Genomic DNA, 25905 nt, shown 5'->3' on the forward strand with positions numbered 1-25905 from the left:
TCTTCTGATTCTCCCCTAGAAATCCCCTTTTTTCAGTGGGCTAGTAGACAAGGGGGTTGTAGCATTCAACCATGCACACATGAGACTCTTAGGAACTGATGATAGATGAACTGGGATAAATAAGAGATATCGCTTACGCATTCAGGGAATGCAGCTGAGGCCATTCTCCACCTACATGTGTATTGTGAAAATGATGTCCCATATGTTACATTTTTCTAATACAAATAAATGGTGCTTTTAAAAAATGCTGCTTTTTTTTCATCCTGCTCCCCCTGCCATACCTACCTTTCACTGTTGGCTTAGGGGAAAGTCGGCCAAGAATAACTGAAAAGGGGGGGGGGGTTCTGTTCGTTTTTTAAGGAGGATTTCTAGGGAAGATTAAGCCTATCCTGGAATCAACCAGGTTTCCCCTGCAAGACACCCACACAATGGCAATATGAGACAAACGCAGGGCTTATAGCATAAGGGGGCTGTTCTGCCCTCACCATTGTCCCATTTCCTTGACGTCTAATGCTTTTGAGTATAGATATAAAAGCAGCTGAGCCAAAAGGCCCTTCAGCCCATGACTGGTTTTTCTAATTGCAGCAGCAAATGTAGCAAAGCAATATCGATAATTGTACTGTGCCTCTCCCAAGTATTTGATTTCTTCAAATTTGTTTCCTTTCCCCCATAGCCTCCAGGGGGTGTTCCTGGTACACAGCCCTTGCTGCCCAACTCAATGGACCCCACACGACAACAAGGTAAATGTGATTCGGCTTGCCTGCGGGTTTTCTTTTCCCCTTGGCCTATCCTTTCACCAAGTGCATTACTCTCCAGTAATAAAGTAACATCTTCCTGTCTCTCTTCTCTCGCTAGGGCATCCCAACATGGGAGGGCCGATGCAAAGGATGAATCCTCCACGAGGAATGGGGCCCATGGGTCCAGGTCCACAGGTAAAACCTGGGCAGAGCATTTCCTACCCTGTCCAGTGCCAAACAATAGCTTTGCTACTTTTATGAAGTTAGCGAGCAAAACATCATAAAAGCAGCCTCTGGGAGCTTGAAGAGCTAGGAGTACTTCCATTCCTCCCAAACCTTTTCTTCCTCACCATTAGCGGTAATGCATTTTACATTAGTGTGTTTACATGTGTCTGGATTTGGGGGGGGGGGGGGAAATCCCACCTTGCAACATCTAGTTATGGCTTCAGAAGTGAACATCCTCATATCACGTACTTCATGCGCTCCCACCTTCCATCTTTGCTCTTTTTATCCAAATGGGCAAACTCCTGTTTAATTGGACTCTGGTCAGGAAGGAATCTTACACCTTAGGTGGGGTGGGGTAGGGTTGCGGGTACAATGCTGAATTTATTTCACTTAATTTTTTTTATTTTAATAATAAAATTTGCCGCAGTCTATTCTGCACTTTTCACTGGCAGACACCCTGTCGACTATGCAGGTCAACCAAAAAGGTGCTTTGCTCTTTTTTTCTTTTCTTTTCTTTTCTTTTCTTTTCTTTTCTTTCTTTTTTTTTGCTGCATAGCCAAGTGTATTTGATGTCCATACTTCACATTTACTACATACTGCAGGAGGAATGATGGAAGGAAGAGGAGGACTGACAAGTTACTTCTTAGATGCATGCCGTGGGCCAATCATGGCCCATATCTGCTTTTATACAGTTCTGGTTCATTCTTGGATACCAGCTTATTGCTACTTCCAGTGGTAGCATCTCCTCAGCAGAACTCCACTCAGGGAGAGCTCCTGCCAGTGGGAGGTGGCATTCACCTACTCACCCCTTCCTTCTGCAGCCCCTTGCATCTCCCCAAAATCGGAGGGTTGGAGACTCTTGGACAGGGGGAAAGGGTTGGGGGGGGAGAGAGAGAGAACACAGCAAAAAGCTCCTTCCCCACTTCCTCTTCTGGATCAAGCACCTTGTGAGGATGGGAGGAACATTTCAGTTTGTGGGAAGGCTACTTTTGAATCCGAACCTCAAGGTTTGACCCTTAAGAATCTGGACAACTTCATAGGCTGCCTAGAAAGCCATTGCTCTTAGATACCTAATTCTGTTGCAATACGTCTGTTTGGTGGGTTCTGTTGGGACTCTGAGCCAACGGATCAGTGTGAGAAGCTTCCAAAGGGAGAGATGGAGTCAGATGGTGAAGAGAGAGAGAGATACAAGGTCCTTTCTCCAGTCTCTCGGCTGGTCCACTTTTTGTGCCTTGGTTGGATCAGGTTATTGAGGTGCATGATGTATATTTACAGGTACTTGTTATAAATAAGTGTTGACGGAGGGTACTGAGGAATGTGCATCTCTTCTTTCACAGGCTTGCCGCTTCTCTGTGGTCCTCCCTTTGCAATCCTGCTCTCTCCTTGTTCTCTTAGCATGCTTCTTCCTGAAACCTGACAAGCTCAGATTTCTCACATTAAACTTCAGGGATGTTCAGGCCAGATTTTCCTTGACTCAGGATAGTTACAGATGATCATTTAACTCGTGGTCACTTAAAGCATTGCTCATGTAACCGTATGGAAAGCTGGGTCATTAGTAAATCTCAGCTGCACAATGAGGCTTTTCTGTAGTGTCCAATCCAATCTATTGAGGTACCTGTATCACATGGGTTTGATACTAGAGATGACCAGCTTGCCACATGTGCACTTCAGAAAACAGTTGCAGGGGAACCATAACCAGTAGCCACATTTTAGTGAGGTCCCTTGCACTTTCTGAAACTTCTTCTGGGATTAGCACATTATCTGTGCAGTGGCTCAGTTCAGACAGCCTTCCAAGTCATGTTTTTGGTTCAGTGTTTGAAGGAACACCATAGAAAACCGACTACAGATTCGACACCAGAACCACAGCACACCACGAGTCCCTCACGAAAACTGATACTAAGAAAATGTCAGCATACCAAGGGATGTAGATGTCAGAAAAGCTGCTTGCTTCTTTCCCCTCCATCTCCTATGTCATTTTTACTAATGCTATCAGGTTTGTCAATTTCAGCAACTGTGAAATCGTAATTGTTTAAAGTGTTGAACTAACACTTTAAAAGGGGGGACGTGCACAAAACGTTTCCTTGGGTTTCCTTGCAAATCGCTTTCATCCAGTTATACCCTGTGAAAGTTCTTTGGATCTGCAGCTGCAGCAAAAGTGTTGACCCTTACAAACACCAGTCCTAGGTAGCCACCTGTGATAAGTCAGCCCAGCACTTAAGGTTCTACTGCTATTACCGGATTAACCTCAGGGTCAGCAAGTGTAAGGAGAAGGCTTTAAGTCAGACCATCTGTTTTCAGGCTAGGACTGGCAATAGCTGAGCAAGAGGCATAGGCAGGTGCAGAAGGAGGGCTTAGACTTGGAGAAAGTGGGCAGCATAATAGTTGCCTGCTATTAGGAACAACTTTACTCGAAAGGTCTTGATAACTCTGTGACAGCATCGTTGCAAAGAAAACAATTGGAATAGGTGCAGTATGAGCCCACCTTTCAATCTTCTGCATCTAATTTACACAAATGAATCCTGTTTATCATAATACATCAGCCTTCGTCTACCCAGGACCTTCAAGTTGTTGCCCATTAGCCCCAACCAGCATGACCAAGGAGCGGCCGAAGTTGTAATCAGGAGACACCCAGGTTTGGAAAGGCTGTTCAGCATAGCATCTGAAGGAGAGTGGAAAAGAAGAAGATAAATAACTGATCTGGTGCAAAGTATGAACTTGTCCATTAGAACGTCAGTTGAAGCCACACACCTCCAGGAAAGCAGAAGGAAAAAGAAGAAAAAGTCGCTTGCATAATCATTCTGGCAAGCTTAGATTCCAATAGCTTTGTTATCTATTTTAATGGTCTGGCACTGTTAGTGATGGGTACAAAGCTCTTGATAGTCCCTTATGTGTTATTATAACAGCTTGCATCTGTTACAGTTGCATCAGCCAAACAAAGACTGCTTCAAAACTTTTGGATGTGCTGTACAACTTGGACAAGCCAGGTGCTTGCCATCCCCACCAAGTGGTGTACTTAAGAGTGATTTCACTCCATTAGAGTTGTAGTTGCGTAGGCATCTGCAGTAGTAGAATTTGCAGCTGTTGTTAAGTGTAGGTACATGGAGTCTTTCTAAAGCCGTGCATGAAATGTGTGTAGATGAGCATTCCCCGTGTCTAGCTCTTGTTTACCTTGCTAGGGATGCGGAGTTGGGGGGGGGGAATCCTTTTTTGCCCCTTTGGTACTTGCTTCTCATTCCAAAATAGCATTGGTCCCTGTTCCCAGCCAATAAGAGTTTAAACATGCCATTCATGAAAGTGTGAGGAAGGAGCCATTCCCCTTGTCCCGTGTAGGCAGCTGAAGTTAGTGAGGCAGGTGAAGCTCTTTGATTTGCCTTTAAAGGGGGGGGGGGGTTTGTGACTATCCAGGATGCCTAGTATTCAGCCAAGCAGTTTGTTTGCTTGCCAAGACTGTACTGATCGGCTAATGATCAGCAGATCTGTTGCCAGCTGTGACTGCCCTCTGTCAGGAGAAATGGAAGGCCGAAGTGTTTCGTTCAAGAGTTGAGGGTTCCTGAGAAACCCTTGCAACAAAATCACAGCAGAGCTCTGCCTCGTGTGCAGCGAGCAGCTCTTCCAAGAGGGTAAAAGCGTCACTTATAAACAGTATGTAAGCCAGTTGCAATTTTGCTTTAAACTCATTTCAAAGAGGAACCCGCTTTGAACCACCTCTCTGCTTTGTGCAGTCTACATCAGACCCTGCAGGGCAGCCATGTTTGGAGGGGAGCCAATCAGCCAGCCAAATGTCAGCTGTCTTTCAGGAACCAAGAAAATCGGAATCCGTAGCTAGATTTATGACTTCAGAGAGGTGGGGAGGAAGCAGCTTCTTCAGGTGTTTCAGCAAGTGCTCACATGTAGACTTCCACAATAAGCTGCCTTTTCATCCCCAGCCCTTAATCGTTAGCTTTCCGTGGGCTTCGCAGCTGTGACAGATTGGCGCCCTTTCTGTCAGATTTCATCTTTTAGATCTCCTTTGCGAAACAAGTGGGACCTAGTACAGTTCTGTAGTATCTCACGGGTGGTGAATTTATGCTCTAACTTTGGTCTGTGTTGGGGAAACTGAAAGAGTTTGCCAGCCGTGTTTAATGGGCGAGAAGTGACATTTTCTGGCCTAAGAATTGTCTTCTCTTTCTTGTGCATGAACACCAATAAAGATTTGCGCAGTTTTGTGACTGGCCAGCTTTGCTGTTTTGTAACTGAATGCTCTTTACTTAGAAGCTGTTGCAAACCTTTGTGCTGTCACTATTCCCCTTTCTGAACACCCCATCACTTGCTCATTGCCTTGTCTTCCTTAAAGCAGAATCTTTCTCAATTCTGCCCACCCCACCCCACATTTTTTTCCTGCTTCTTTCCATGCAGTTCCCCCACCACAACACTAAGCAAGCAATCTTAATTCTTTCATGTCTACCTCTCCTGTTTGGCTTCCTGTGACAAGGTGGTGGGGGAAGCCTCCCTTTTTCGGTTTTGTTTGTTTGTGTTTATTACCTTTCAAGATAACCATCTTACATACCCTTTAGGTGCAGCTACGGCTTCCTTGATGATCTGCATTGGCCAGTGCCAGAAGCCTTAGCCCACTGGGCATTCCTGGTACACTCCTACCATGAGATGGGAATTTGGGCGGCTTCTAAGATTTTCTTTCTCCCCTCCCCCCTTTTAAAAATAATCCTTTGCCTTGTCAAAGAGCAAATTGAGAGATGCCGCCGTCCTGTTTTACTTTTTTGAAGTAGCTAATTTGCCTATATGTTCATTATCATCATCTTTTTTTTAAATTAAAGTTCATTTTCACAAACTAACCCTCTCGTTTTTGTTTGTTTTTTTTCCTTTCTCTTTTCTTCTCCGGTTTCCCTTCTCGTTATGGTAGACTGATCCTTGGTTATCATTGCAGAACTATGGCGGCGGAATGAGACCTCCACCCAACTCTCTAGGGCCCGGCATGCCTGGGATTAACATGTAAGGCACCTGCCATGCTGCTGGCTTTCCATTGACGTTCTTACAATTCTAGATGTGGAAATCATTTTGGTTTCCCATTGTTACTCTGTACATGCTGAAGGCTTGTTTTCTCTCAAACTCCAGGGGTCCAGGAGCTGGTAGACCATGGCCCAATCCCAACAGCGCTAATTCAGTAAGTGTCCGTTTATTAGAATGCCTTTGCTCTTGTAAACGTGGCCCTCATAATTTAGTTTTCCTGTAGTACTTGAATTCCTCTCATTTGCCGTCTTCTGGCATTCTACTGTACGGGTGAGTGGGGACAACCAGACAAACTATGCCTACACTACAGCCACCATTCCAGTCTCCTTTCATGAGTTGGAGGGAGAAAGTCTGAATCAGGGAGTCTCCTGTACACATGGGTCCCACTTTCCAACCATAATGTGTTGCTGAGAAATGGCTCTTTAGGCGAGCATTCGCATAACGAGCCAATCATTTACTTTGTTTTCTATTGGGAAATCCCACTGCGTTCCCTAATAAAACAAGGCCAACAGGAGGAACACCACATTTTCCTACTATATATCTACACCGGCATGATCTCTCCACCCCGTCACCCTCCCCCAGTTCTCCCTCCATCTCTGATAAGTGCTACCGGCCTACCCCTTTTCTGCCCATTTTTGAACCAGTTCCACTCCCCTTGCCTGAATCTAACCAGTGAGTTAGTTGGTCAACAATGCCACTGCATGAGCCCGCGAGGACAGCCAAGGGAAGGCATGTGGGGCTGAGCTGAGGAACTTCCACTGCTGGTGCAGCCGCCACCTATTTCTCCTCCTCCTTTTTTCGCCCTCCTCTGGTACCGAGGCCTAGGCCAAGAGTGAAGCCTATGATGAGGCTGAGGCCGGCATCAGCACCAACTCCTCTTCTTCCTCCACCAGCTACTGCAGTGGCGAAACTCACTCGCTCAGCCCTGGAGGAAGCCAAGGTCGTCTTCCTCCTCCTCCTCTTTTTCTTCATCCTTGGCGTCTCCCTCATTGTCCCAGCAGCCAACCTAGTTGGCACTCTGTGGGCTTGGCTCTGACATGTTCTTTGCCGCTCAGGGACAGCGACTTGGCCCCCACCTCAACGACTGAGAAAGAGTCAGTAGAGACTCTTGCGTGTTTTCCTACCCCAGAATATCCAGCTTCTAAAATGGGTGGGGAACTGTCACAAGTACAGGTATCTCCCTGCTTCAGGCATTTGCCATCCAATGGCGGCTAGGGGACAGAGCTAGTGTGCTCGTTCTCACTGCCCTCCCTTGTCTGCATACTTAACTGATGTGGAATCTTTTAAGAGCGTTCCTGAATCTCCATTGAAATGTGTTGATTGCCCTTCCCAGTGGGATGGTGGGATGTGCTCCAGTGTCCCTCTGCTCCTATCTTGGGTTCTCTGAACATTAAAAAAAACACAGTAAGACTGAAATGACGTTGTATATATTGCGTCCATCTCCTGGACACAGGTAACAGTTGTTGAGACCTCCAGGTATAGGGCAGTCTATAAATTTATTATTATTATTATTATCATTATCATTATTTTGTATGGACTCTTGGCCTACAGAGTCATCACCTGTAGAATTAATTTCCCTGTACAGTTGGTATATTTCATCAAGTAATGCCTATCCTCTGATCTTCTTGCAGATTCCATATTCTTCTTCATCGCCTGGTACATACGTGGTAGGTTTATATTTCTTTATGGGTCGTGACATGCCGGTCCACCATACAATTCGATATTTTGGTGTTTGCGTGCACACAAATAGGAATCCTGGCCCAGGATACAATTGCCTACAGGGACTTGGTTCTGTGTCTCATGTATTTGCTTCTGCGGTGAGGCCAAGAATTCTAAAAAGTCTGAGCTACATGGTTTCTGAGGAAGCCCCTTTCTATTCCTCCAGACAATGCGAATAAAGCATGTTAAAAGCCCCTCCCCCCACCAGTCTTGAACATGCCTCAAAAGTAGGGAAAGAAATCCCTTAGCGACCCCAGCTGTGCGAATGATGCAGTGGTGGCGTAACTGTGTTTAAGGGGTCTTGAGAAAGCATTTCTGAAGTTTCGCATGGTGATTGCAATTTGCGTAAGTGTCGCCGGAGAACTTTGAATGCATACTCCTCTAATTGTTCTGGAATGAGATTGTCCCATTGGCACATCTAAGAAGTACATTGCAGCGTTCCAAGTTGCCCATGTCTGTTTGCACCTTCTGCAGATGTGAAGGTTATAGAAAGAATGCCCCCTGTTAACTACCCTGGCAGATAGACTTGGTATGTGCTCCTTGCACAGATGTGGCCCGCCCCCCACTTCTCAGTAAAACCTTCATTTTTCCTGAGGCTTAAACAAAGAAATTGCACTTTGGCTACAAGAGTGCATCAAAGGTTTTAGCAGGAGATTAATGCTTGGCTGAATACCAAGGTGAGACATTGTTGCTGACAGCAGCAGGATCTGGCTGACCTATTGCAGGCTATGTTATCACAGTGGTTCCTGATGTGTATTTAATCTTGTCAACAGGGGCCCCCTGGTGGCGGAGGTCCTCCTGGAACACCTATCATGCCTAGCCCCGCAGGTAAGGGTGAAAGAAGGCAGCACTAATTTCCCCCCATTTTTTTATTTTTTTATTAAAAGAGAATTGAGAGCCCAGTAATGGTTGGGTTAGCGTAGCAGGTTTCCTTTTCTGCTGGATTTTATTTAAGGTCGCAACAACAACAATCTGCATGCTACCGATGCACTGTTTGGCTATTGATTGGGCGCAGCTGCTGTAAAGCAACCCGACTCTTTTCAAAGGGAGAGGTTTCGTCTTCAGTTCCTCTTTCCCTGCCCTCGCTGCCAGCCATGTGCTGGTGGCTTTTATTCTGCCAGGGCTTAAAACATGAGAGAGCACCGCAAAAGGGGTATGAGAAATGGGGTTAGCGGGATATTCGGCTGCACCAAAAGCCTTTCCTGAGGGGTGGGAGGCAGCTTGCATCCTGCTTCGGCCTTGAGCTCCCAGTAAGCCATGTGAAAGAGGTCGCTGCATCCCTGGATGAATTATCCATGTGAAATTCGACACCAATGTGTCGGTAATTTTTTTTTTAACCACCTATTTTTATGTTGGTAGATAAGGAAAAATCTTATGGGGGGGGGGATTTGTAGAAGTTAACTAGGAACATTCTCTAGATATCCAAAAGAAGTTTAAAGAGGGTTATTATTGTTGTTTTTAAGCCAGTCCCACCCACCTTAAAAAAAAAACCAACTTCTTTAGGGCTGTTCTATTCTTGGGTTGTAGGGACACGGGTGGCGCTGTGGGTTAAACCACAGAGCCTAGGGCTTGCTGATCAGAAGGTCAGCGGTTCGAATCCCCACGACGGGTGAGCTCCTGTTGCTCGGTCCCTGCTCCTGCCAACCTAGCAGTTCGAAAGCACGTCAAAGTGCAAGTAGATAAATAGGGACCGCTCCGGCGGGAAGGTAAACAGCGTTTCCGTGTGCTGCTCTGGTTCGCCAGAAGCGGCTTAGTCATGCTGGCCATATGACCCAGAAGCTGTACGCCGGCTCCCTTGGCCAGTAAAGCGAGATGAGCACCGCAACCCCAGAGTCGTCCGCGACTGGTCCCTTTACCTTTTTATTCTTGGGTTGCCCAATATTAGCACCAGGAAGGCCTACACAAATCTCTTTTTGTTGTCAGGATCAGTGTTGTTTTGTTGCCATATTTGTACTGGGAGTAAAACGGTGCTCACTCCCCAGGAGGCTGAGTAAAACTCCCTTCCCCCCCCCCTTTGTGTATTTCCCTCATAGTAAAGTGGGAGGGGAAGAAGAGAGAGTGTGTGTGTCAGTGTTGGGGCTGGTGAATATTCCTGATAGGCCTGCAAGGGTGATTTACTATACATTGTATGTGTCTGTGGCAAGAATAAAAGCAGGGGGAGTGGTGGCTCTGGGGAGGTAAGCCATGCCGCGTGTATCTCTCGTGTACCACAGCTGCAGGGGTGGAGCTTCAGTGTAGTATTACCACTGCCTTCCTGCTCTTGCATTTATATGAGAACTCTGACCTACATTTCAGACTAGGTCATAATAAAACAATCCATATGTTAATGTAGGCACAACTCCCCTCGCTCCCTCTCCCCCCTCCCTTTATTCTGTCACCATGGACTGCTTGTAATTTGTGTATTTTTGTTTGTATTCTGCCCCTCAATTAAACACTTGTCTCGTGGTGCTTTCATTATTAAGAAAAATATTGGGCTTTTGTGTTTTTTAAAAATAATAATAATATTGTGGCTAAATGTCATCCATGTGTTTTGTTATTTTTTAAAAGATGAAATATGATGTTGTAGTAAGATAATTGCATTGGCTAATTTTGAGGTGTTACGTGACACATGGCAGCAAATTATCTTTCTACACCTCTCCTGGCAAGAAAGCCCCAATATTCTCGGTTAGTAGCAGAATTCTTTTCACAGTTGAATTTCTGTGATTAAAAACTTTGTGAATCTTCATTAAATACAAATTAGCCAGAAAATGGTGGTACTTAGAGAGAATTTTAGGTGATAAAATACAAAAGAATGATTTCAAGTGGCATGAGTTTGTTTTAATTAAGAAATGAATTAATCACCCTGACTTAGTGGGTTTCACTGTTCTACAGATTCGACAAATTCAAGTGACAACATCTACACAATGATTAATCCCGTACCGCCTGGAGGCAGTCGGTCGAATGTAAGTCTGCTTTCTAATAATTTACATATCAGATACCATAACAAATCATAATTAACTTCATCAGTTGAGGGTAAAGCAGTTTAATTGATTTCAGCCATTTGTTACAAAACAGAAATAAAACAAACCATCAAAAAGTGATTAACTCTTCAGCGACTTTGTTAATTTTTTACGCTTATTAAAACAGCGGCGTTCACGCAGCTCTGGTCAAGATTGTCATGCACATTGCTGGTTAGAGGGATCGCATTTAAAGGGGACACATCTGACGCCCGGGCCCTTCTTCACCTTTTACTCAAGCTGATCTCAAAGAGATTCTGTTAAGATTACCTGCCAGATTTTTGTCTTCAGGACAATGCCAGCCCAATATTTCAGATAAGAAGCTCTTATTGGGGAAGGCCAGCTCTTTCCTGAATACTACTATGTTCAGACCTAGTTTTTCAGACTGAACCAGTCTGGATGATTGCTTAAAGTGTGTCCTGTCCATTTCTCAGAAAATGTTGTCCAAAGAGGATGGAATACAGAACAGAGAGGAGGCAGAGGAGGAGCAAACACTTAAATCTCAGTTTTTAATTTATGGGACGTTAGGAGAAGCAAACTTATGATTGTAAGAATAAAAAAACAACTGGGGTCTAAATACAGGTGTTGTGGCTTAATCCATTAAAGCTAAAGAAATCTGGTCCTAGCCAGTATTTGGGTAGAAAACTGTCAAGGAATCCAGTGTGTGCTTCCCTATGTAACTTGGATGAAAGGCAGGGGTACAATTAGATGACATGGAGCCTAAAGAAATCTTGACTGGCAACTGAAACATTTTGGCAGATGAGATTTCAGAAACCTGGATTAGTCATGTTATTAGAACTTCCACCTCTTGCACTACTTCTGTCACTTAAGGGCAGGATTCAGCAAATGAGCCCTACCAGCAGAAGCCCATGCATAGACTTCCGCTAGCTTTCCCCCCTCTCCTCCTTCCATGCCCACAAAACTGGCTCTGTGGGGATCAGGAAAACGCCCATAAGTACCTGCAAGGGGAAGAGAGGGCAGAGCATTCATTTCATCAGGCAAGCAGAAAGATTTGTGCTAACGGAACAATTTGCTTAATGCTTAATGTTGAATTCCTCCCTTGGTTTGCACATGGGAAGTTGGAGGTGACTTTTATATGGACCCTGCATATAGTAGTAGTTTGTGATTGAAGGGTTCCAGACTGCCCACACATGGTGCTGAAGTAGAGGGGGGCAGCAAAATTTCTGCACAGCTGAGAAGCACAGTAGTTGTGGCATGGCCGGGCATAGGCCATCCAACAGTATCAGATGCCCAGACAACCATGTGATAAGTTGGACACCAGCTGCTCCATTTGGCTATCCACTTTGATCCAAAAGAGAAGAGAAGAGTTCCCTGCAACTTCCTTGACAGGATTGAGGCTGCCCACAGGAGTGGTACAAGGTGCAATACAGTGGTACCTCGGCTTAAGTACACAATTGGTTCCGGAAGTCTGTACTTAACCTGAAGCGTACTTAACCTGAAGCGAACTTTCCCATCGAAAGTAATGGGAACTGGATTAATCCGTTCCAGACGGGTCCGCGGAGTACTCAACCTGAAGCGTACTTAACCCGAAATATGAGTGTAATTGGTTCTGGAAGTCCGTACTTAACCTGAAGCGTACTTAACCTGAAATGAACTTTCCCATTGAAAGTAATGGAAAGTGGATTAATCCGTTCCAGACGGGTCTGCGGAATACTTAAACTGAAAGTACTCAAACCAAAGCGTACTTAAACCGAGGTATGACTGTAGATCAACGGCTTCTTAGAAGAGAGAGGGTGTATTTCAACACCTCCTCAATTTGGAAGACACATACCCAGTGGGCGATGGTGGGTTTTCAGTGCAAACTGTTGTTTCCTAAAGAACTTTTCATTATTTTGTGTTTAAAACAGAATTCAGAAAACTTGGTTTGCAGAGCATTGCTGCCATTGGTGTTCTGAAGCATCTATCTGCCAATAGACATACAAGCTAATATATTGGATGTTGGATATTTTATAATAAGAGCGATGTGTTGTAACTGACAGCTCTTTCTTTCTTTCTTTCTTAGTTCCCCATGGGACCTGGCTCAGATGGCCCAATGGGAGGCATGGGTGGGATGGAACCGCATCACATGAATGGCTCATTAGGTAAGACTTCAGCAACATTCAGTGTTTTTTGGACTATCTTCTCACGGGACATCTCAGAACCAGCAGTGATCAAATGAGTTCTAGTTGCGCATTTTGTCATTTTAACTGTGTGGAATGTGCAATCACAAACACGTTTTAACATTTTTCATGTACTGGCTGAAAACATTGCTTTCTGTTCATGTGGTATGCAGGATTTTTGATTGGGGGATCAACATCAGGCAGTGGAATAGTTGTTTAAAATATGTATACTGTAATCTGTTTGGGTCCAGAATTAGAGTGCCCTTAGTACAGAACCTTGGGAGGACATGCAGTGAACCACAAGTTGCTTTGATTGTTGCTTTCTGCAGTGACCCTGGTGTAGGGTTACTTCGGGTGTATTGTTGAAATTAAAATAGCAGTCACCCAGGACCCCTTGCAAGGCGGTGGGGTGACCCTAGTCCTAGCTAGCCTTTGTCCTGATATTCTGCAAAATTCTGTAGCAGATGCTTTCTGTCCTCAGAGCTCCTGTTGGCTGATGTTTGCTTTCGGCATTTGTTTTTGTGGTGCGGATCCTGTTTGTTTCCAGAGCTTTGGGACTTGCTCAGTGCTGGTAATCTGCAAAGCCCAGTCTTGTGAGGGCTTGGCCATTCCCAACACACTCAGCATAGGAAAGTAGCCAGGGAGCAGGGACTGCTGGTCACAGGCTTCGCCAGACTCCTGTTGATGGATAAAAGCGAAGCGGCAGCATCAACCTAACCGTGGCACGAGTGTTTTAATTAAAGCAGCAGAAAGACCCATTAACCTCCTATGTTTGCCTTATACATCTTGCTGAAGTAGAGGTGCTATACTCCATCATGATCAGTGTCACGAAGCTCGCGGGAGGGAGCCGAGGCCGTAGCAACTCGATTAGGCCATTACTCTAGTGCCGTGCAGGAAGGTGAGCCGGGGCTCTGCTCCCGGGAGTTCTGCATGCAAAGGAATGGCAGCTGAGGCAACCCCAGCATGTCCCTTTCTGGAGGCAAATGTTAAGAGGTTTGCATTAGCCCAGCTGTGACCTGCAGCTCACTAATGTACTGCCAGCTGCTTCCGGGAAGGCCCAGGCGGAGCTTTTTGCAGCCGCGTCTTATTTCTGGATGATGGTTCAGGAACCGGACACTTCAGTGCAGAACAACGGGGGCGGGGGAGTGGGGAGAGCTGATTGCGGGGACGACCCTGATTGAGAGCAAGGAAATTGACTATCCCCCACTAATAGCCTACCTTTATTTTCTTTCTTTTGTTCTTCTTTCACAAGGGTCAGGAGACATAGATGGACTTCCAAAAGTAAGTCTGCATTCTTAGACGGGGCCATGTTCTTTTGTTCTTGCTTTCATGGACAAAATAACAAATATGTCAGGGGGTTAATATGGGACCCTGGGGGTAGGGGCAGGGAGGGAGTACTGAGGCTCTACCCTTGGTTGTATTAGGGTGGCAGGAAAGCTTCTTTGACTTTTCTGCCCTCTGCTCACCAGCGCAAGGACATTTTCTCCCTCTCCCCCCCCCCCTTTTGCTCTTAGCTCTGTGAGGGAGTCATCAAACACAAGTCATTTTCTCATATATATATTTAGCTATCCGTGTGATCTTTTTTCCATTGTAGAACAATATGTTTTTGTTGCAGTTGCTAGTACGCAGCATACTCGAAAAGACACGCACTCACTTCTTGCATGTGTATCTCTGTGTGGTCTGTTGTTTCTTTTTTAAAACAAAAAAAACCCCTGCAGAATTCTCCAAACAACATAAGTGGCATTAGCAATCCTCCCGGCACTCCACGAGATGATGGTGAACTGGGAGGCAACTTCCTCCATTCCTTCCAAAATGACAATGTGAGTCATCCTTACACCAACTCTTCATGCTAACCGGGGTTTGAATCACAGAGTCTGTTAGGCTCTTTCAAGCTATTTCTGGGAAGGAATCATTGATATTTGCAGAGATGGGAGAGGGAGGGGGTGCTATAAAAGGGTGGGGGAATGGAAGTAGACAGAGAAAAGTCAGCTTTGGAGCTGACAAAACTTGGAAAAGGTACACAGAATAGCATACAGTGGTTACATCGGGTTACAGACGCTTCAGGTTACAGACTCCGCTAACCCAGAAATAGTACCTCGGGTTAAGAACTTTGCTTCAGGATGAGAACAGAAATTGTGCTCTGGCAGCGCAGCGGCAGCAGGAGGCCCCATTAGCTAAAGTGGTGCCTCAGGTTAAGAACAGTTTCAGGTTAAGAACGGACCTCTGGAACGAATTAAGTTCTTAACCCAAGGCACCACTGTATTGAGACGTGACATACCTTTCAAAGACAAAAACCGAGGCAATTAAAATAGAGAAAAGTAACCATGGTTCGCTTGTCTTGCTAAGCCATGATTTGCTTGGCTTAACTGTGCTTTGCTTGCATCTCTGAACCACCCACTCCAGCCAACTAATTATGGTTTGCCTGGGGCCAACAAACCAGAATGTGAAACCATGGCTTTAAGCTGGCTTATGAAGCTATGCCTACAAAACAAGAGGCAGGAGCAGTTAGAAAATGAACCCAACATTGGACAGCACAAGCCATGGTTACTTGACTCATTTGTGAGGGTCATCCTGGTTTGATCAGCAAGCTTATTAAGTTGGACCACCCAGCAATGTAGTTACCACTTGGAAACACTATTACAATCAGCGGGCAAGCAGCAAATTAATATGTATGGCTTCCACGCACTGTATATGTGTGTGTGAGTGAGTGATCACATCTAGCAGTCTACATGTCCATTTCATGCTGTTTCCATAACAGTGATTTCAGTGAATGTGAAGCATCTAAACAAGGATTCCTCCTGCTCACTAGAGCAGTGTTTCTCAACCAGTGTGCCTCCAGGTGTTTTGGGACTACAACTCCCATCATTCCTGACCACTGGTCTTGCTAGCTAGGGATGATGGGAGTTGTAGTCCCAAAACATCTGGAGGCACACAGGTTGAGAAACACTGCACTAGAGGAAGCCCTCATCCTCCACAAGAGGGGCAGCCGCTAGCACTTCCTCCCCCTTGTTCTGGAGTGTCATCTGGCGCTTTGGAGAAACTTTCCAGGGTGGGAGGGGAGAGGAAGAATCTGCAATGGCTTCCCCCCTTTTCTCCTGTGGGGACAGAGTTCTACCCATGAGTAGTCTCGGTTGATGGTTATTGCAGCAGCCATGTATATCCATGTTTTGCATAGTAGCAGAAGCCAGAGATGGAGCCCTGCCCTGCCCTGCCCTCCCCTTCAGAATTCCCAGTCAAAATTTAGATGAGCAAAGGGGGAGGGCTAGGAAAGCTGCCTGCCTCCTTTAGTTGAATACGTCCATACAAGAAGACCTAACGCGCCTGCGTTTCACTCCAGATGAGTTAGTTCTACCAGTGGTACTTCATTATATGCAGTGGCACCTTGAAATGAAACACAGTAAGACTGTAAACTTGCACTGTATTTATCATTCTATACATTTGAAAATTTATTTAAAAAAAATAAATTGTGTGTTCTGCCACATACTGTTTAGGCTTATTATTAAACTCTCCTTTACCCCCCAGTTTGGCAAACTGTGGTTTGGGGAAATGGGAGCGATTATGTCCTGATAAATTAGTCTTTAGCATATTCTAGCTCTCCCTGATTTATTGAAGCCAATTACGTTGCTTTATAGTTTTCATAAGCCCACATCTCTTTCATATCTCATTTCCTCAGCTTCCGCAACATTTAGCATTTTGGTCTTGTTCTTGCCTCACTCTAACGCTGTGATTTCTCTCTTTCTCCACCCCCTCCCCATTTCCCTCCCAACCGCCCAGTATTCTCCCAGCATGACGATGAGTGTGTGATTTCCCTCCTCCCTCACCCCGCATCCTCTTCTCCAGGATAAAGAAAAAGTCGGCTGCCATTTGGAGGATCTCAAGAAATTATGCAAGAAGAGAATCTAGGTGTGTTTGGCAGGGAGACATGCAGAGAGCCGGGGGGAGACCCACCCCTGATTTTTAGTTTCATGCAATAAAAAGGCTGAACTTTTTATTCCATCAAACAATGAAGGACAAATCTTTAAAATATTTCAAGACATGACAAGATCCTTCTGCAGAAGAAGGGTTTATTCTATGTACATGACACTTTTTTGTTGATTTTTCTTTCTTTTTTTTGGAAACAAAACAAAAGCCTCTAGCACCCGATTTCCAACCTCCTTTGCTTGATTATTCTTTTAAACCTGTTGTATGTTTGTGCTGTGCTACGCAAGGAAGCTAGTCTAGATATGAAATCTCATGTTGTCTCTGTAGCCATTTTAAAATAATTAATAAAACTGGAGAGTTTGGTTTTTATATATATATAAATCGGTGGGTTTTGTTCGGAAGACCACTTCCTCCCTCTCCCCCCCCCCTCCACCCCAACTTCTTTTTGTTTTGGTTGGTTTTTGTTCCCCCCCGCATTTGATGTTTTGCAGCACAAAACATTCTCCAGCAAGGAAGATCCAAGTGGAACAGATTTCTTCTGCCTCATTCTCAGTTGCGTAATGCAGCTTGGCCCCCTTGTAGGATCACATCCTCCAAAACTTTTAATTGTGATCTTGGTATCTGTGACTGTGGCATGCACTGTATTAGCCCCCTCCCTCCCTTGTCCTTCTCCCCAAATTACAAAGAAATGTTATTATCTCCCCTTTTGCAAAACTTTTAAAGTGTCAAAAACTCCTGGGGGTAGGGGGTGGGTAGGTGGGGTTAGGGTACGTGGCATTTTATTTTTTATGTTGGGGAGCTGTTGGTCCACCAGAATTGAAAGGGAAAGGGGTTAAAAACTTGACCTGGGACACGAAAACTGTGAGCGCAAACTTCTTAACATTTGTTTTTTTGTTTTAATGAAATGATGTGATCTTATTAGGGTTTCACTGTATATGCTCTGAAACTGGATGGAGATATTTTTAAGTAATTATTGTTGTTAAAATGTATACTTGCTATTCTGTAGGCTCTCTCTCTCTCTCTCTCTCTCTCTCTCTCTCTCTCTCTCTCTCTCTCTCTCTCTCTCTCTCTCTCTGTAATTAAAAGCAAAATTAAAAAAAACCCCTTACCTTCTCATGGTAGAGGTGACTACAGAAAAGCATACAATGTATAGTGAAACTCGCAAGTCTTGGGATCTCTGTACATTACACTCCCTTGTAGCTGGTCTTTGTTTTATATAAAAAGAAGAAAAAACTTCACTTCTGATCTATGTATTTCATATTATGTAAAATATTATCTTCCCCTGGATTTACCTACCTTTGTGCGGATTCTTGAGAACATTGTATCTTGTTTCAGTGTTTTTTCTTACCTTGTAGTCTGGTTCTAAAATTAAGCGAGGGAAAAGAAAAGTAATTATTATACATTGTAGTTTGTGTACGATATTTGTTGATAATGTTTTATTAAAGGGATGTCTTTTTTCCGCACCCCTTAACGAAATGTTTTTTTTTTTGTTTAGTTTTTTTTGGGGGGGGGGGAACATTGGCTTTTTATTATTCTGACTGAAAACAAAAACTATGTGAATTGACAAACTTTTTTAGTAGTACGATGACTTTTTTTAATGTTTGCCTTTTTCTTAGGCATTTTAATTGTGTTTTCTCTGTAGAAATATGATGGGGGGGTGGGGTTGACAAATGGTTGGTCTCTCAGTCAAGAAAATATTTAAAAGCGGGGTGGCGGGGGGGATAAACCGGCAAGCCAATTTGTCCCATTGCTAATGCAGCACCCTTTCTATTTTTTTTTAAAAGGATAACTGACAGGTTTCATTGTATTAAAGTGATAGCTAAATTATTGTCTTCATTGGTTCGGGGTGGTTTTTAAAAGATGAATCAAGACCCTCTCCTCTCCCTTTCCCCCCCCCCCCATGCTGTAATAAATATAAACATTTGATTTCAGTCCCTTGCTGTTTGTTACTGTCGTAGCAGCTGTCTTCTGACTCTCGTTGCCTGCAGTGATTCCAGAAGAGATGGCTTGGGGTGTGGTCTATGGTCATCGGCTGCATTTGTTATTCTGAAGACACAGCTAGCTGCTTGTCACAAAGGTTATAGGTGTGTTGGATTCCGGGCTCCTGCCGCCACATTCGTTCTTAAGACATTATTATCCTGTTCAGTCAATATTGAAAATGCATAGGAAAAGCAGCTCGAGAACTGTATAATATCAGACAATGGAGGAACAGCAAATCCAGCCCTACTACTAGACAAGAGTGAGACAGCTGCCTCAGGTGGCAGAACTTTGGGGGCAGCAGCTCTCCAAGCTGTTTCCTTCTGTTGGAAGTAACCCAAACTCCTGTCCCCGAGAGAAGGGCACTGTCCCATTGGCAGTGTTGAGGTAACGTCAGCTGCTTGCGAACGTGGCGTGAAGTGCTTGCTTGTGTGTGCTTTAGGCAGAAAAAAAGACCATTCAAGGTGGTGGCAGCAGTTCTAAAGCTCCTAGAACAGGCACCCCCAAACCGGCCCTCCAGATGTTTTGGGAGTACAACTCCCATCATCCCTAGCTAACAGGACCAGGGGTCAGGGATTGTGGGAATTGTAGTCCCAAAACATCTGGAGGGCCAGGTTTGGGGGGTGCCAGTCCTAGAAGCAAACCTCCAGAAAAACTACTGTGTGTTTTTAAAACAGCAAAAGTCCTCAGTGGTCCTTCCTGCTAGCTGCTCACAAGAAGCAGAAAATGAACCCGCAGTGGAGTTGAGTTTGACACCGTTCGCCCCAAAAGGCTTGTGCTATTGTGATCTGTGAGGTACGGCATGTGATTGTCAGTGGAGGAAGCCTGGATTACTGCCTTCAGGGTGGCATCAACACAGCTCCTTCCTCCACAGCAAGCCATCCCTGAATGAGAGTTTCATTAAGCTGCTTATGAAATGAAGGAAAATATATCAGCTCTTTGGGATTGCCTGTGGTATAGTTCTGCAAATCCAGGCCCAGGAATCTCTGTGTGGGCAGGATATTGTTTCAGCTATACAAGTTGCAAATATATGCAGGGAAGGTGCCAGTCCTGCCTAGCCATACCTAATTATGTTGGTAGTAGTTATTTTGTAGCACATGGGAAAGCTGACAGAAGAAGAAAACTCTCTTCCAGTTCACAAGAGCTACACCACCTGGTCAGTTGAAGCTATTTTTTGCATAGGTGACTGGCTGTTTAGTCGCTCCCAGGCCTCCGCAGGGGAGATTGGGAAGAGGTCCTTCTACCCATATGTGGGACCTCAAGGGCTACATCCTCTTCTGCGTTGCCTTCCAAGGGGCCACGTGGTAATGGTGGGTGGAACCAGAGGGAAAAGTAGGTGGAGCAATGGGTGTAGTAAACCTTTGTATACTGGGCTAGTTTCTACACATGCTCACACACAATTCTCTGTCGTCCATCAAAGCGAGCAGGAGATATTATCGGAGTTCAAGGACACTTACCAGCCAGGCATAACCACTCAAAAGAAGATGTGAAGGAAGGCCAGAGGCTGCTGTGCCTATAGGTTGATGCTGAGGAGCAGATCCACCTCTATAGTGGGTTGCTCCCTCAGCAATTACTTCTCAGCTCGCTTCTCTCTGGTGTGGAGAAATATTACGGAGATGAAGAGTAATTTTTGCAGCAGTGGTCTTTGCTACTCGTCTCATCGTGTGAGGAGGAAGTCCTCGTGCCGTTATAGTATGAGCACATCCAACAGCTGCTGGCCATCTGAGAACGCCGACTCTGGATGGTCTACATCAGGATTAGTTGGATAAGTAAACACAGCACCCACCGTTCAAGCAACTTAATGGTGTGGTTGTACAAAACTTGGTGCACTTTTGTAATCTTGTTTTGAAAGCAGTGTTGATCTTTCCACTTGCAGTTCAGAGCTCAGTCATGCAATGGGCAGTGTGGAAAATTGCCCGATGCATGTAACAAAAACCTGGGCAATGTCTTGCAGCACCAGAATTCACCTTAAGCAGCAGCTGCTAGTCATAGAAAAATTAAGTTGGAAGGAAACCCAAGGATCATCTAGTCCACCTCCCTGCAATGCAGGGATCTCAGCTAAAGCATCCACGGCAGATGCAACCTCTACTTAAAAACCTGCAAGGAAGGAGAGTCCACCACCTCAGGTGCAAGTCTGTTCCACTGCCAAACAGCTCTCACTGTCAGAAAGTTTTTCCAGATGTTTAGGCGGAATCTCCTTGCTTGTAACTTGAAGCCATTGGTTTGAGTCCTACCCTCCAGAGCAGGAGAAAACAAGCATGCTCCCCCTTCCATGTTATAGCCCTTAAGATATTTGAAGATGGCTATCATATTTCCTCTCAAGTCTCCTCTTTTCCAGAATAAACATACCTAGCTCCTTCAAGCGCTCTTTGTAAGGCTTGGTTTCCAGACCCTTGATCATCTTGGTTGCCCTCCTCTGCACATGTTGCAGCTTGTCAACATCCTTCTTAAATTGTGGTGCCCACAATTGGACACAGTAGTCCAGGTGTGGCCTGACGAAGGCAGAATAGAGCATTACTTCCCTTGATGTGGACACTATACTTCTGTTGATGCAGCCTAGAATAGCATTAGCTTTTTTGCTGCTGCATCACACTGTTGACTCATGTTAAGCTTGTGGTCTACCGAGATCCCTAGATCCTTTTCACATGTACTGCTAGTAAGCGAGGTGTCCCCCCCCCATCCTGTATTTGTCTGGTTTTTCCTGCCTAAGTGCAGCCATCTGATTAAAAGCAGAAAAGGCCTGCAACACTCTGCTTCCTCCCTTCTGGTTCTCTAGCATAAAAACTCCCAGAATGGTCTGACTTCTCCAAAGTGTTTTTGTTTTGCACAGAGAGCAAGACTGGGAGGAATTCAAAATGGTGCCAATTGCTCTTGTCAGCTCAACTCAAAGCATTTTTTGCTTGCCTGGTAGAACAATCTCTTCCAGGCAATATGGGGGAGCAGCCCCATCGTACTAGCAATAGACCTTGCATGGGCTTCTGCTAGCGAGACCCGTTAGATCAGGGGTAGGCAACCTAAGGCCCATGGGCTGGATGTGGCCCAATCGCCTTCTCAATCTGGCCCGCAGACAGTCTGATAATCAGCGTGTTTTTATGAGTAGAATGTGTGCTTTTATTTAAAATGCATCTCTAGGTTATTTGTGGGGCATAGGAATTCGTTCATTTCCCCCCCCCCAAAAAAAGTCCGGCCCACCACATTGTCTGAGGGACGGTAGACCGGCCCACAGCTGAAAAAGGTTGCTGACCCCTGGGTTAGATGAATCCAGCCCTCCATGTGTTACCTTTTCACATCTAAACAACACGGCACTTGGACTCAGCAACACTTAAATCCTGATTCATCCCAGGTACAGGGAGCAAAGCAGTTGATGAATACTCATGCAATAGAGTATTCTAAGCTCTTGGGGCCAGCATTTCAAGTATTTTGCTCACAAGCTGTATGGAGTGCCTTCTTTTAAAATGTACCAAAATAATGCACTATGCTCTGTTTCGCAAAATTTATTCATACATAATTTATTCTGATCCTATTAGGGATCAGAGAGGGACAAGGGCATTGCAAGCTCTGGGCAGTATCTGACTACCTTGCTTGCTTGCTTGCGCAACAGAAGCCCCCCCCCCCAAAAAAAATCCTCCCTATATCTGTTCTGAGGCATGTGGAGAAAGGGATGGGGGAAGTTCTCCTGCACAAGCGAATAGCACATTGCGATGGTGGCCTGCTGCGCTTCTCTGCTTGTAAGATTTCAACAGGATTGCCTGAGGACTATCAAGCCTATCTTTTTAACTACATGAGCGAAAAGTACCAAAAGACTGACATTTTCTGAATGCTAAATACGATGCCCACTTCTGCATCCTATGCTTTGTAGTAATAGAACTTGATAATCACTGGCGTGTTATCTATGCATGCCACATGCATGAAGCCGTGGCATAATCCAGGGCAGGCATCCCCAAACTTCGGCCCTCCAGATGTTTTAGACTACAATTCCCATCATCCCTGACCACTGGTCCTCTTAGCTAGGGATCATGGGAGTTGTAGGCCAAAACATCTGGAGGGCCGCAGTTTGGGGATGCCTGATCCAGGGGTTCTCAAACTTCCTTCCCCCACAGCCCACTTGAGGTGTTTGAAAATTACCACAGCCCCCTACTCTCAAAATGGTGGTGCAAGGGCAGTGCCAGACATAAAATGGAGGCAGGTGGCTTTTGATATAATCAGCCAGCAATTACTGACATCATTTTCAGCTAAGAGCTAATCTAGCGTTGGATACTTTGCCACTGCATTCTTTACCACTGTGTTTTCCTTGTGGCAAGGAGTTCCATAGCTCTGTCTTGCTCTGGAGCTATTAACAGCCTCTCCATTTTAGTCAGAATCTGCTGATGCAAAGGTTCTAAAAGGCATGTGTCCATCTCATCCCTACATGTATTTCAATGTATTTTTACCCATCTCTCATCCCCTACCCCCCATCTTCCCTTCATGCTCAGCTTTGTACCTTATCCACCCCCCTCAGCTGCCAGGGTTTTTTTCATCCCTCCTCCCTGTTACTTACGCATTCACTACTTTCTACCTATAACAATTTTTCCAATAACATCATATTTTCAGTTTATTTTGATTAAATATTTATCTTTTGTTCCACTTTTTTATTTCTCTAAGAACCTCTTCTGGCCCTTTCTCCTCACAGAAGGGAGACTTTCTCTCCTGGTCCAGCCCAATGCCTGTCTCAGCTGCCCCTTATTATTGATGCTGGCATTGGTCAAACCAAAAGCCCATTGCATGGTTGATAAAAGTTTGGAGTCCAGCAGAATCCTGAGGGACAGATATTTTCTGTCTTCACCTCCCAGGTAGAGGCTACAGGAGAACTACCTGGGACCCTAGATTTGGTAGCTAATGCCTTTCTCCCTATTTCTCTCTAGATACTGGCCTCCACTGAACAATCAGCTTGCTTAAGGCTATCCCTGGGGCATGTTTGCCTATTTAGCACTTTGTAGAAGCCATAGAACTAGGATTCATTTAAACATGGTAGACTTGCAAATTCCACTAATGGCTACTACAGGTATTAACCATTTGCTTGTTATACTCCTCTCTTCCTCCAAATAACATAATAGCCGCTTGTCTAAATTTAAGATTAAATAGCAGGATTTGGACTTCGTATTTGTTCTGGTAACTGGAAGTGGTATATTTTTATGAGCAAGGCCAACCCATCACATGCTTTGCTGACTTGCACGTTGACAGTTTGCCCAGCCTTAAGCAATAGTTTGCTTAAGGCTGGGCACCCACAGAGACTATAGAAACGACCCAAAAGATGTGATGTGCTGCTCCCCACAGCTGCTTTTTATTCTTAAAAGCTGCTGACAGGCCCTAAGCCCTGCCTCAACCCTTGGACTACTTGCGAAGGCTAAATGCACTTCCAGGTGTTTTCAGTGAACCCTCAAGGCAGCTCTCCGATTCCTTCCTCTTAATCTCTTAATCCAGGACCACCGGTTCAGTGGCCCTAGGGGAGCCACTCATTGGTTCTGCTGCTCTCTTGCACTTTCATTTGTACGCAACATCTCCTTTGTACCAGCCAGCGTGCAGCTGTTGGAATTGCCGCCAGCCAGCTGTTCAGCAGGGTCCCTATGGCAAATCCTGCATCTTGCCAGCGCTCTTGTAGCTGTTGCTCTCCTTGCTTCCTTCTGTAATAGTTTGGGGCGAGCTTGTTTAAGTCATTAACAAACAAAGAGAATGGATTTGAAGTTATCCCAATTCCCCACCTCTACCCCACCGTAGTAAAAGCTATACACTTCAAACTTTTTTTTAAAAAAAAGTGTCATCAGAAATCTAACTTTGCATTTCTTCCTACGATATACAGTGGCACCTCGGGTTACAGACACTTCAGGTTACAGACACTTCAGGTTACAGACTCCATTAACCCAGAAATAGTACCTCGAGTTAAGAACTTTGCTTCAGGATGAAAACAGAAATCATGCAGCGGTGGCATGGCAACAGTGGGAGGCCCCATTAGCTAAAGTGGTGTCTCAGGTTAAGAACAGTTTCAGGTTAAAAACGGAACTCTGGGACGAATTAAGTTCTCTACCTGAGGTACCACTGTAAATTGCAGAATTTTAAAATGTAATGTTTTGCTGTGAAACTGGGAATTTTGTTTAGATCCGTTTTTTGCAGTGAAGGCGTTTGCTGGGTTTTAGAATACTTTAGCTAAAGCATTAGAAGTTTATAGTATAAAAACCTGCTGGTTTATGGTTCTAGAGCAGGCATCCCCAAACTGCGGCCCTCCAGATGTTTTGGCCTACAACTCCCATGATTCCTAGCTAAGAGGACCAGTGGTCAGGGATGATGGGAATTGTAGTCCAAAACATCTGAAGGGCCAAAGTCTGGGGGTGTCTGTTCTAGAGCATACGGAATAACAAATATTACTTGGTCATAACACTGGCTGCAAGTTATTCTGATGTGTGGGGGGTGGGGTGGGGGAATTGTACATCATGAATGTCTATTATTTGTGCATGCTAATTCTATTTCAGAACACCCAGGGGGATCATTGTCCTCAGTCTAGCGCTGGACTACAAATGGTAGGTGGCAATAGCCTGTTCCAAGCTGGCCTTAGATGAGATAAAAACGAAACGCCAATTGTGCAATGCATTCATTTCCCATTTTCCTTTTCCCTGTTAGGGAGTACAGGAAGAATGTGTGCAACTGAAGTCTAAGATTGAGTTGTTTGTGGGCACATGCAAACCCCTGGTAGAGCTATTAGCACAGCCTGCAGAGTTTGATTTCATACTAGCTTCACATCAAGGGAACATGCTGTTTTAAGAAACAATTCTCCCCTTGAACAGCATACAGGCTTCATCATGCACTGTGTTTTATCTGAGCCATGCATACCTGTTGAAACAGTTCAGACAAAGAGATCAACGAGTGGGAGCAACTTCAAAAGCCTATCACAAACACTCTGGCAGGTCCCTGGGGCCTAGCCTTAGAATTGTCACCGTAGTATAGAAACTGTAGGAGAGAGCATTTGTCTGTGCTCATAACAGAGGGAAACAAGAGGGTGGAAAGGCGTGTTGAGAATACAGATTGTTCCTGGTGGTTTTGTTGATGCGTTTTCTTTTCATATCTAAGAGACACAAACCGCTCAGCCAGGTCTCCCTGTATAGCACCAGGCCTTGTGTAGCTATTGTCTGATGGCTGGTCGCTGTGGCTGAGGAGCTGCCGAGTGCTACCATCGTG

At 45.0% G+C, this 25905-nt stretch overlaps 1 protein-coding gene across 7 annotated transcripts in view; it reads left to right on the forward strand.

The window, feature by feature from the left end:
- SSBP3 (single stranded DNA binding protein 3) overlaps window positions 1-18653 on the forward strand; it is a 172454-nt gene extending 153801 nt beyond the window's left edge. For 4 of the 7 annotated variants that reach the window (XM_088674032.1, XM_088674033.1, XM_035123054.3 and 1 more), the window contains 11 exons: window positions 674-740; window positions 856-932; window positions 5884-5948; window positions 6072-6120; window positions 7598-7633; window positions 8459-8513; window positions 10557-10627; window positions 12705-12783; window positions 14054-14082; window positions 14520-14621; window positions 16576-18653. In XM_088674032.1, coding sequence (XP_088530158.1) covers window positions 674-740; window positions 856-932; window positions 5884-5948; window positions 6072-6120; window positions 7598-7633; window positions 8459-8513; window positions 10557-10627; window positions 12705-12783; window positions 14054-14082; window positions 14520-14621; window positions 16576-16605 — 660 coding nt within the window. In that variant the 3' untranslated portion in view covers window positions 16606-18653. Of the gene's footprint in view, window positions 1-673; window positions 741-855; window positions 933-5859; window positions 5949-6071; window positions 6121-7597; window positions 7634-8458; window positions 8514-10556; window positions 10628-12704; window positions 12784-14053; window positions 14083-14519; window positions 14622-16575 lie in introns of all 7 variants that reach the window. The other 3 variants (XM_088674031.1, XM_035123053.3, XM_035123055.3) reach the window with 1 other exon arrangement.
- The last annotated feature ends 7252 nt before the right edge of the window (window positions 18654-25905 follow it).

Source organism: Zootoca vivipara, chromosome 7, assembly GCF_965207765.1.
Source record: "Zootoca vivipara chromosome 7, rZooViv2.hap1.1, whole genome shotgun sequence".
Lineage (NCBI taxonomy): Eukaryota > Metazoa > Chordata > Lepidosauria > Squamata > Lacertidae > Zootoca > Zootoca vivipara.